The 12,842-nt window shown below is 41.3% G+C and overlaps 1 protein-coding gene across 1 annotated transcript in view; it reads left to right on the top strand.

Moving 5' to 3' along the window:
• The window catches only part of gpr158b (G protein-coupled receptor 158b), a 496,707-nt gene that overhangs the window by 334,473 nt on the left and 149,392 nt on the right, over positions 1-12,842 (top strand). Inside the window, exon 7 of the mRNA XM_037682052.1 lies at positions 11,994-12,232. Coding sequence (XP_037537980.1) covers positions 11,994-12,232 — 239 coding nt within the window. The remainder of the gene's footprint in view (positions 1-11,993; positions 12,233-12,842) is intronic.

Genomic DNA, 12,842 nt, shown 5'->3' on the forward strand with positions numbered 1-12,842 from the left:
GCCTGGGGAGATGCTGCTGCTGTCGGAGAGGCCTGGGGAGATGCTGCTGCTGTCGGAGAGGCCTGGGGAGATGCTGCTGCTGTCGGAGAGGCCTGGGGAGATGCTGCTGCTGTCGGAGAGGCCTGGGGAGATGCTGCTGCTGTTGGAGAGGCCTGGGGAGATGCTGCTGCTGTCGGAGAGGCCAGGGGAGTTGCTGCTGCTGGAGGAGAGGCCAGGGGAGTTGCTGCTGCTGGAGGAGAGGCCAGGGTCATCTCTGGTTCTAGGAGGCGCGGTTCAAACTCCAAAAATCTAAAACAGCTGATCTGTGCTCCGTGCTCAGCTTTTCCTTCAGCTACTGGTCCTACTAAAATAGCTCTGCTGAATGCGAGGTCGCCGGCAAATAAAACCTTCATCTTAAATGACTTTTTCTGTTCCAATGGATTGGACTTTTTATTTTTTTATTTATTTATTCATTCATTTTATAATAATAAGAATACATATCAATTTACATGTATGTAATTTGAAAACCAAAAAAATAAAATGAAAGGAAGCAGATGAAGAAAAAAATCTTAAGTCTGCTCCTTATTTATCTAATAAACAATTCAAACAAACATGTACTGTAAGTAACAAAAACAAATAAATAACTCACCTAATTTTTCAATTAACAAACATTTTCAATGAATTACATTCAAATATATATTTTTTCATGTTTGTTACAGAGACCTGGCTCGTCCCTAGTGAGTTGAGTGTTTTTTCGGAACTTTTGCCGGTGGATTTTGCCTTTTTTAATGCTCCAAGGACTTCTGGTAGGGGTGGTGGATTATTAACAGTTTTTAAAATGCTCTGGAACTACAGACAGCTACAGGCTGTAGCTTTTCAGAGTTTTGAACTGTTGTATTTTGAGCTGGGCCGCTCCAACCCGACACTGTGCAGCGTGATCTACAGGCCACCCTCGTACAACAAAAACTTCATAAGCGAATTTTCTGACTTTCTGTCTGGAATACTGCTCAATTACGACAGGGTCTTGATTCTGGGGGATTTTAATGTACATTTTTGCTGTCCTGAAAAGAATTTGGTGCATGAGTTTCTAAATCTGATCCAGTCTTTCAACCTTGTGCAAAATGTTGTTGGTCCAACTCATCAACAGGGCCATTCATTTCATTTAGTTCTGTCTCACGGTTTATCTGTGGTTAATCTGTAAATTGGAGATGCTATTGTTTCAGATCCCAAACCCATTTCATTCATAACCTCTGTTTTTCATGAGTCTAAATCCCCCTTTCCAGCCAAGAGTTGTCGGTTATTTAACTCTTTAACCACTGCTCTTTTTTCCTTTGCATTCATTACTGATGCTGCCTCATTCCCTGAAACCTCTGCCTGTATTATTACTTAGGAGCTGCTCAGTAGGCATGATGCGACCTGCTCTAAGATCTTAGACTTTGTGGCCCCGCTAAAAATCAGGCGACCAAAGCGGGCACCACACCCCTGGTTGAACGCAACCACTCGAGCAGCCATACGTCTATGCAGGAGAGCTGAACATAAGTGGAAAAAAGGACAAATTACAGGTTTCTTTTATTATGTTAAAAACGTGTTTGAAAGATTATCAGAGCATTGTTAAATCTGAAAAGAACAAATACTTCTCCCAAATCATTGCTTCAAACAGTCATAATCCCTGTGTTCTTTTTCATACCGTAAATTCCATTTTAATCGTGTCTCGGTCTGCCAGCATGGAGGCCTCTGTTGACATCTGCAACAACTTTACCAAATACTTTGCTGATAGGTAGAGTTGATTAGGTCATCCATCCCCCAGTTCACAACTGATCCCTCTGTCTTTGTCTCTTGCTCAGTTGTCTTCAAACAGTTTGAACCCATTTCACTCCCATTTCTAAACAAAGTTGTTGGTCAGATGAAACCCTCCGGTTTCCCTGCTGACCCCATTCCTGCATCGTTTTTCAAACAAGTTCTACCCATGATTGGACCCTCAGTTCTTACTTCTGTAAATAGTAGTATTGTGATAAGTGTGGTTCCCGATGTTTTCAAACATGCAGTAGTTCATCCGTTAATTAAGAAACATGGACTTGACCCTTCAACTTGCTCTAATTTCAGACCAATCTCGAAACTTCCCTTCCTGTCCAAAATCCTGGAGAAAATGGTTTTCATTCAATTAAACAAGTTTTTGAATGAGAACCAAATTTTTGAGATTTTTCAATCTGGTTTTAAGCAACTCCACAGCACTGAAACAGCATTATGCCCCTTTTCCACCGTCACAGAGCAGATCAGATCAGTTCGGGTTGGTTCAGATCGGTTCGGGTCTGTTGTGTTTCCATGTACATTTCTGGACCGGCTCTGTAGGCGGGGACTAGAATCCAACTCGTCTTACCACCTGGTGGCGGTAGTGCTCCCTTAAGCTACTTACTAGCCACCACTAAACGTATTAGAAGAAGAACACCCTGAAGGTTTTGTCACACGACGTTGTGGAAGCGATGTTATGCTCTAATGGAGTACCTCATGAGCTGTAACTTTAGACCTGATTCATAATCCTACCTTACTGCCTTCCCTGCTGCTTTAAACCCATGTGTTTTTCATTTTAGTATAGATTTTTACAATAAAGATGTATTAAAAATATCTTCACTTTTATTATTTGCAGATATGCACAAGGTTCATGTTAAAATTGCAAAACATCACACTGTGCTGTAATCTTTGAAACTGCTTTTACAATAAGATACAGACTTGAAAACAATTAGATTAAATTTTGTCCTTGAATTTTAAAGATTTGTCTTTCATTAAATTAAAACATAAATTTATTACTTATTAATCTAAAAAAGTTAAGTCTGGTCCTCTGGACATTCAAAAAACAAAACTAACAAAAAACATTTTGTTTATTTATTATAAACTGTATTGTTTGTTTTGTGAATGTCCAGAGGACCAGACTTAACTTTTTAGATTTTTCTACCTGGATTATTGAGCAGCATCAGGATATTAATTAATAAATAGTCAGTTGGTCTGAAAACACCATGGGGTCCTAGAAGAGTTGAAAAGGAGGCTGTTGATGTCTGTGCCTCCCTGGTGAAGATGCTGCTCCCACAACCCTGAAGCAGAAGAGGATGGATGGATGGACGGGTGGCGAAGGAGGAGACCATCAAACAGCAGGAGTGGTCAGTTCAGGTGAACTCCTGCCTGTTTGCTTCAGATCAGCTGTTCAAATCTCTGCAGGTTCAAATAAAAGGTGCACCAGGACTTTCAGCTGAATCTCTCGGGCCACAGTTGTACGGACGATAAACGATAACTGCTAAAAGATAACTGATGACTGATAATTGATAACTGTCCTTTCTGAATTTTTGACTGTTTTTGTGTCACTTCATCCTAGAACCAAAAAATTATAACATAATAACAGTTGAGCAGATTCTAGTAATCTTTTCTTAGGATTCATTAAAGATCAAATGCAATTGGAAATTCTTCTCAACTTCCAGTATGAATTTAAACAAACACTATATGAACTTAACATTGTAAAATTTGTTTAGGAAATTTAATGTTCAAGGACACCACTTAAGAAAAAAAATTGTTTAATATGAAAAGTAAGAAGTGAAAAATGTACAAAAATAAAAACTACTGCGTCCAACTAATGATTGTGTCTGTCCCTTGTCTCACGGGCTTCATCCAGAAGAAGACACAAGTGTTGTTCCTGCTGTGTCCGCTTCAGTTCTTCATGTTCATTCAGTGATGAAATAAGACTTTTCTTTACTGGACTCTTTTCTCTTTCTCTTCACTAGAAAGAAGAAACAGGTGGTTAATTCAAGCTACATACTGTTTTTGAATAAATGCATGAAACAAAGAAAGGTGCTGCTAACAGCTATAATAGATATATTAATAATAATAAACTGATCAAATAAGAAAATGAAAAATAAATTGATTTAAAAATAATGAAAATGATAATAATGGATATATGAATCAGAAAGTATTATACAGATGCAGATATTCTTTGTCATTCGCACCACATGTGGTACATGTGGTGGATGATCAAAATTATGTTCACAGGGTCCCAGTTACATCCAACAATAAAATATAAAAGAAAAACAGTAATAAGATCTAAAGATATGAACTAAGAAAAACATCAACTAAAAATATGATAAGCTCTAATAGCATAAAAACATTAAACACAATACACGAACAGCAGCACGGACATGAGTCTGTGTGAACAGACGAGCATGCATGAACACAGCAACATGAAACAGATCAGCAGCAACATGAAACAGATCAGCAGCAACATGAAACTGATCAGCAGCAACATGATGTGATTCTTCAGTGTTATATATTCATAAGGCTGCACAAACTCAAGTTCATGTTGCTGTTTGACGTATTGTTTTGATTGTTTACTGCTATTAGTGCTTAGTGTTTTATTAGTAGATGTTTTTTAGTTGATATTTTTCTTAATTCATATCTTAGATCTTATTACTGTTTTTATTTTACATTTTGTTGTCTGTAACTGGGACCCTGTGTACAAAGTACATAATTTCATCCCAATTCAGTATTTATTCAACAGTTTATTCTTTTACTTTAAAAATAAAATAAATCAAGTCCTTATCGGCACAAATAAAGTGATGTGGAACAGTTGCATCTGTTCTTACCGAGCACAGAAGCTGCAGCGTTGTGCTGCTCTGTGAGGTGCAGACTCCACTGATGGAGCTCTGTCAGGTGCAGACTCCTCTGATGGAGCAGGAGCAGGAGCCGGGAGGCTTGGAGGGTTTAATGTGGAGTTTAGAGATGAACCATCACGCGCTGAAATATGTTCTGGATAAAATACAGTGAGAAACGGGACCGGAGGACAGTTAGCATTTATGCAAATTAGCTTAGCATCGTAGCATCGACGTTGTCCTATTATGGCGTCAGCCTCTTTTGTTAGTTAAAAATATGTTCAGAACCGATGGGATGAGTAATTTAAAATATGTTTAAAGTTAGAAAACACTCACCATCTTCTATAAATGGTTCAAGTAGAGCAGTAGTCGTGTCCAAACCACCCTCCAATCCTCCTTCTAGCTCGCTTTGACTTTTTTCGTCGGCCACCAAGCACAACAACACCTGCACTTCTGCATTTGACCACGGCTTTGATATTATTGTTGTTGTATAGCTTCAAAATACTAAAAGATACGCTCCTCGTGTTATCGCTAATGGCAAGCGGTAGAGAAAAAATGGTGGATCGGGTTGTTTGGAAAGACTCCACAGACTCCTCCCCCCGACCAATCAGTGACCGACAGTGTTTCTGACGTCACGGCGCGGCTCGCTCGGAACCCTTGAGAAGCCGGGCCAGAATTTAGCGAGGCGAGCCGGTTTCTGGAACAGTGGAAAGACCTCAAACGCGCTTCAAGCCGGAAATATCCGACCCGCGCCGTGACGGTGGAAAAGGGGCATTAGTGAGGGTTTGTAACAATATTATGGTATCAAATGATTCTGGTCAATTTGTGGTACTTGTGCTCCTGGACCTTACTGCTGCTTTTGATACTGTTGACCACAGTATCCTTATATCACGGCTTGAACAGTGGGTTGGGATCACAGGTGCTGCATTAGAATGGTTCTGCTCATACCTGAGTGGCAGGAGTTTCTGTGTCAAGGTTGGTAATAATGTATCCACCTCATGGTTCCGCTCATACCCGAGTGGCAGGGGTTTCTGTGTCAAGGTTGGTAATAATGTATCCACCTCATTACCTCTTCTTTGTGTGGTCCCACAGGTTTGATTCTTGGACCCCTTCTGTTTTCACTTTATTTACTCCCACTGGGGTCCATCCTGAGGAAACATGGTCTTTCTTTCCATTGTTATGCTGATGACTGTCAGATCTACCTGCCTGTGAAACCAGCAAGTGTTTGTTCCATTCATCCTCTGTTAAAATGTCTGGATGACATTAAGGCCTGGATGGCTTCAAATTTCTTAAGTTTTAATGATGAGAAAACTGAAGTCATTGTCTTTAGTCCTAGCTCAACTGCCGCCACTGATCCTGTCAACCTGGACTCTCTTCAGCCATATCTTTAGTAGTCTGGTAAAAATCTTGAGATGGTTTTAGACTCTGATTTCAAGTTTGACAAACAAATCAACTCTGTTCTATATCCTGATGCATGCTCAATATATTCTATATGTTCTATAGAAATGTTCTATAGAAAAGCTTCTTCCAACTAAGACAGATAGCTAAGCTCAAGCCAGTATTTTCCAGACCCGACCTTGAGAAACTAGTCCATGCTTTTGTCATGACCCGATTGAACTATTGCAATGCACTTTATGCTGGGATCAGCCAGACCTCCATTTCACGTCTTTAGCTTGTTCAGAATGCTGCTGCTCGGCTTTTAACTGGAACTCGTAGGTCTGAACATATTACACCAGTTCTGTCCTCCCTTCACTGGCTCCCTGTTTGTACTATGATAGTCTTTAAAATTCTTCTGTTGACCTTCAAATGCTTAAATGGCCTCGCACCCCTTTACCTCTCTGAGCTACTGGAACCTTCCGTTCCCTCTCGGGCCCTGAGACCATCCGATCAGCTGCTTTTGGCTGTTCCAAAAACAAGACTGAATCTCAGAGGAGATCGGGCTTTTTCAGTCATGGGCCCCAAACTCTGGAACAACCTGCCCCCCATCAATAGGCTGGCCACCTCCCTCCCTCACTTCAAATCTCTGATAAAAACACATCTGTTCTCGTAGGCATTTCACACAGTGTAAATTGATTTAGTGTTTTTTGTTCTGTGATCCTATGTTTTAAATGCTTTTTATTAATTCTTCAGTTATTATTATTAGTGTATTGTATTTTTCTCTCTTTAATTTTATTCCCATTGATTGTTGTTGTTATTAAGCTTTTTGATAACAGGTTCTGCTTTAAATGTGCTCTATAAATAAAGTTGACTTGACATTTCCAAACCTCCACTGGTATGTCATCATGTCCTACTGCCTTCCCCTTCTTCATTCTTTTCAGAGTTTTCTGGATTTCACCCTCACTAATCTTTCCCACTTCCTGGTCCACAGTTTCTATGACCTCTACTCTTCTTTCTCTTTCATTCTCTTAATTCATTAGCTCCTCAACGTACTCCTTCCATCTTCCTGTCACACTCTCCTCACTTGTTAGAACATTACCATTCCTATTTTTAATAAGCCTAAACTGTTGCACATCCTTTCCAGCCCGATCCCTCTGTCTTGCCAATCGGTACAAGTCCTTCTTGCCTTCTTTAGTGTCCAGTCTCCCATACAACTCATCGTACACCCTCTGCTTTGCCTTAGCTACTTCCCTCTTTGCTCTACGTCCCATCTCCTTATAGTCCTGTCTCCTCTCTTCAGTCCCCTCATTGTCATACTACTTCTTGGCTAATCTCTTTTTTTTGAACGGCGTCCTACACTTCACTATTCCACCACCAGGTTTCCAATTCCATTGTTATTTTAAAGAATGATAAAGACCCTGACTCTACCACATTTACACAAGCACAGTACTATTGCAACATTGTTATTAAATCTCTTCAATGCACATTTATCAGTCTTTAATTGAAAACATGACAACATTTTCAAACCAGACAACATAGAAAGTTGATGATTTTTTTTTCACAGTAGTTTCTTTAACAGCATTCATTGAAGTTCTTTGGTGTGTGCCACCAAAGACAAAATGCTTAATTTGACAGCAGCACTGCAAAATGCCATAAGAGGTCACAGTAACTGAAATTTTAACAAATTAAACTATTTTTGAAGCATTTGGCCCAACTGGTTCAGTGCTTCATAAAAGCTTTATTTGTTCATCACTACGTCAGGCCTCCTCTCGGACCCAGGTCCGCCTCCAGCTCACGCTCGTCCTGGATTGGACCTCCCTCAGAAGTGGCAACTCACACTATTAATAAATCAAGGAAACGAGAATCTAGTTTTATCAATTGTATTAAAATCAAGGCGGGACAATTTACAGTTTACAGTGCTGGCCGGTTCCAGTACACGATGCAAGATCAGGAACCAGAAGGGCCGGATGTCCCATCGCATTACAGATTTATAGGTCCTAGATTCCTCCTTTGCAGAAGAGGAACATGACCTAGTATCAATGTATGGTGGGGAGTGACTAAGTATGGTCACATTGGACCTTATGAGTTAACGTGAATGGAAAAAATGAGACAATAAAAAGCCTTTCTGCGTGATCTAGCAAGCAAAATAAATTATATTCCTTGATGGATATTGAATCCCTGGGAGACACTTTTTAGAGTTGCTACCCAATTAAACTAGTCAGAAATGAGTCATAATTTAATTATAATCTCATCTCTGACTAGATGAAAAAACTCAGGGTCAGCCTAGATAAAAATACTAACAGTGCCTTAACATCATAACTGGAAGGATGACCGTAAATTTCAGCTAAATCTCAGGCTTTAGTTATCCTGTGTGAATGTGCCACATAAAAAGCAGACGTTGGGAAGTAATTTATTTATTATACGTGGTCCTTAGTTAAAACTAATCTCGTGCGAATAGGGCTTTAGGGCACCATGATAGACAGCATCCAACATCTGCAGGGTGCTTGTATGAGCATTCATGTAAATAATGTCACCGTAGTCAATCAAGGGAAGGAAAGTAGCAGTTACAAGGTGTTTCCTAGCATTCAGAGTTAGACAGGATCTATTTCTGAAAAAGAAACCCAATTTAACTGCCAGTTTCCTTACTAAGTTTTTGATGTGGAACTTATAAGAGATGCAAATCGACCAAGATACCCAAATATTTGTAGGAATCAGCAAACTTGATGATAATTGCATTACAGTCGCATGACCTTTCAACAAGTGCACTATAACTTCATGAATACATTATTAAAAGGTGCATCTTCTCACTTTTTTCTATTTCAGATTGTCAAGTAAAGTCACAATTTTGTTGGAATTGGCCTGCTGCTGGTTGAGGACAGAGGGTGAAGTGAATCATGATCAATAACTAGAAGCCTATATTACATGTGCAATGGAAGTCTGTGCCTCAAGATTGATGAATCAGGAGGCTCATGTTTCTGCTTAAATGTATCAGTTGCACCCTATTTTGTATGTATATGAAATGTAAAACTCACTTAGTGTATGAATAAAAGCTAAACTCAAAGGGTGATTATAAAAAGCATGTAATCTGGGAAACGTTTGCTACTTATGTAATTAGAACAGGGAAAAAAAGTAATGTTTGAACCTTAGGTTTAAAGTTGTATGTGTCTTAAACAGAAGGAAATGGTTGAGGTAACGTTTTCACAAGAAACAGGTTGGTTATGAATACCTTAAAAGGCATGACATAAAGGACAGGATGTCTTCCTAAATTCTGAGAAATAGGGGCTTTCTGGGAAGAACATGGATGTATCCCTAAATTCTGAAAAAAGGGGACTTTCTGAGAATCGGGAAACATGTCTCGCATGACAGAGAAGGGGGCCAATCAGGAGGCCACACCAAGACTGCATTATCGTAAAATGATACACTGAGACTCGTACGAGTAGGGAAGACCAATCAGGACATTACACCAGAGAACAATGGGGTGGAATCATAAGCTTAAACTTGCTCAAACTGGTTTTAACCAGCCCACACCCTATATAAGTGTTGTTACAGCTTCAAGCAGGGCTGAAGCAGACCAGAGAGTCGACGTGGATGGAGCAATATTTTATTTTATTTTTTTTCATTTAGCCTTTATTTATACAGGTTAGTCTCATTGAGCCACGAGAACTCATTTTCAAGAGAGACCTGTTTAGGGAGCACATGGTGGGGGTTAAGGGCCTTGCTCATGGGCCCAGAGTGGGGCGAATGAGGGTGGGGGCAAGTGTGGGTGTTTCACCTACCCCACCCACAATTTTGATGTTGTCGGGGCCGGGGCGTGAACCGGCGATCTTTGGATCACAAGCCCACCTCTCTAACCTCTGCGCCACCACTCCCCCTATTGATCTGGCCTCGAGATGCTGCCGGGGAGAATTGGACAGCCCAAGAAAATATCTCATTTTTAATCAAGATAGGAGTGTTTCTATTTCACTTCAGCCTGGGCTGGTCGCCAGACCAAATCTTCCTGAATCTGGACTGTTCTTAAAGCCAAAGGGTGATTCCTTCCAGGGCTCTGGAAGGAAGACTACGCTTGCCTAACAAAAGAGGTTCGCAGGCTGGAATGGTAAGCGACATCCTAAAGCCCCCAGTATACTGCCGCGTACGTCCATTCACGCATATGTACGCGTGTACTGTATGGAGAGGGTTCAGACTTTGTACTCCAGCGTACACCCCGAGCAGCTGAAGAGCAGCTTCACAGACAAGGGGCGTTTACCTTCGGGACAAATTTAGGTCGCCGATTGGTCATTTGCTGACATGCCTACTGGATTGATTGACAGGTCGGAAAAAAGAAAAAAGCGAGCGCTGGCAGCCTCAGCTGTAGCGGTGTTCTGTGTTTATTGTTTATGTTGTTAATATAAGATCTTGAAAAAAAATAAAAAAACAGAGCACTGGCTCTACAGCCCATACATCAGACCAGCCCACCAGGAAATCTCCAGACCCTCCTGCAGGACCTGAGTTTAATTCGCTCGTGACAAATTCCTTAATTTCTCACCATTTCAGTCATGCATCAACAGAGGAGAAAGAGATCACTTGCCTCTTGGCAAAAAAACAAAAGAAAAGAAAAGGCCAGATCAGAGATGAAGAAGGGGAATTGAATACATTGGTGTTGCATACAAAACAGTCCGTCGCTGGGCAGTTTATTGTGCGACACCATGTACGCGTATGCGGTCGTAAAAATTTGAGCTTTGCACGGACGTGCCCTGAGGGGTACGCTCGTACTTCCACGTACGTACGTGCGTACCTCTGCGTATGGACGTACGCGGCAGTATACTGGGGGCTTAATATTGCTCTATATAGAAATTTATACAAAATAATAGTGCTTTATTTTATCAAGTGAGGCAAGTAGATGGATGAGCGTACATTCTGGTTCCTTATGTTCAAAAGACATCCCACCAACTGAGTGTTATTGAGATTGATTTTAGCTGCTAGGAGAAAGGTCTAGTTGGTTGAATAAAGAACTTTGGGAGGTTTAAGGGTCCTAACATGCTCCTGGGGCTCCAAGGGTGTGGCTGTCCCTACGAGGTACAGTGGATTTCCCCCTCAGCGGATCATCAACGCTTGAGGACTCACAATCCCCTAATTCAGCTCATCGGAGCTAGGATATTCCCATCATAGGGGTTTCCCAGTCTATGGAACATCAAAATTAGCCAGCAGAAGGTTCTCCTAAGCCTTGAATGTGCTCTTTATTATCTACCACACCATGTATTTAAATGTAATAATTTTGAAATTCTGCTGATGACACTGTACCCCTGCCAATCATTAAAGCAAAGCATAAATGAAAACTCTGGACTATCATTTAATCACTTCGTGCTCATGGATTTGAGAAGCTTGGTTTAATTCTAACAAAAGGGAGGTTTTTAAAGGTTTTTTAGCTCTGATTAAACAACATCCTGGAATTTATTCCTAAATTCAAAAATTAACCAGATCAATAACAATAACAGTTCTACAACCGAAGGTGAACAACCGTAGAATGAGTTTTCCCTGTGAATGACGATCCAACTCCAGCTGCTAAGTTGGGCAAGTCACGGGGTGAGATAAGGGTGTAACTCATAGATGGAGGTCGTTTACAAATCTGGGTGAGTCACCTTCAACACAGCTTTAAGTAGAACTAACCTAAGGTCACTCTGGGTAATACTCAAGTGTTAGATTAGTTTGTGATACCCCTTAGAGGAGAGGCTGCAGTGGGGTAAACCATAACTCAGGTGGCAACTTCACTGGGTAGAAAAACATGGAGGCTTAACTGGGATAGAGTCCGATTCTAAGGAGGGGGTGTCAAGTAAAGTCACAATTTTGTTGGAATTAATCAGAGTAAATTAAAAAAAATGTTCAATACAAAAATCAGAGTCAAATAGTATAATAAAATTAATCAGAGTATAAATCACAAATGTTAATTTCTGATTGCAGGGGAAACAGCAGTTTCCTATCTTTTTGTAAGGTTTAAATTTTCAGGCTGTCCTCTTTAATCCGCTTTCACAGGGTGTTGATGGTCTTCCTGTCCCGCACAGCACAGAGGACGCCATACATGACGAGCTGGCGTGTCCTGCGACTGCTGGCAGTGATTCTCTTGGTGGTGCTCTGGTTCCTGTTGGCCTGGACCTCAGCTGTGTGCCAGAATCCAGAGCTGAGCCGTGCTCTTATCACAGCGGGCCTCACACCAGAAGGACTTCAGTTCAGCACATGTCTACTGGACCGATGGGACTACATGATGGCAATCGGTGAGTATGTCTCTAATCTTTTTAAATTCAGGGGAATTTCAAGGCAATCGAGGCAAAAAATTATGAGCAAAAGGTAGTTGCACAAGTTTACATTTGTCTTTATCTTATTTCAACTGCTCGTTTTTGGAGTCAGTGTTATCTTTTGTTTGGCCAAGATGGCCGCACTCCCTGGAGCTGCAGCTTGACAGGCTCCTAGTGCAATCCCAGTTTTTAGGAGTTCTGAAATTGTCTTTGTGCCGAACTCTGCATGATTTATGCATGTGAATTATAGCTAAACCAAACTGATGAGAATAAGAGCGGATTTGCCACAAAATATAGCAGAGATCAGCAACGAACTCAAATCTACGCTCGGCAGATTGCAGATCTTAAAGGCATCTATCTTGAAGCTACAGCAGAGGCGCTTCAATGGGAAGAGGAGGAGACGCTACTCCCGGCTTAAGAAGCAGAGCTCCTGGGCAGGGTTCCCGGCTTGGTCCGGGGATCTCGGGCCTTGACAGGTATGTTGCCGGGGTCTTGGGCCGGCAGGTGCACCGGTGCCCGGCCCTGGCCTTGGGGCCTTCGGTGCATTGGTGGGCTTTGGGGCCTGTGCCGTGGGGGGGTGGGACTGTTG

This window comes from Nematolebias whitei, chromosome 9 (assembly GCF_014905685.2).
Source record: "Nematolebias whitei isolate Nwh7 chromosome 9, NemWhi1, whole genome shotgun sequence".
Lineage (NCBI taxonomy): Eukaryota > Metazoa > Chordata > Actinopteri > Cyprinodontiformes > Rivulidae > Nematolebias > Nematolebias whitei.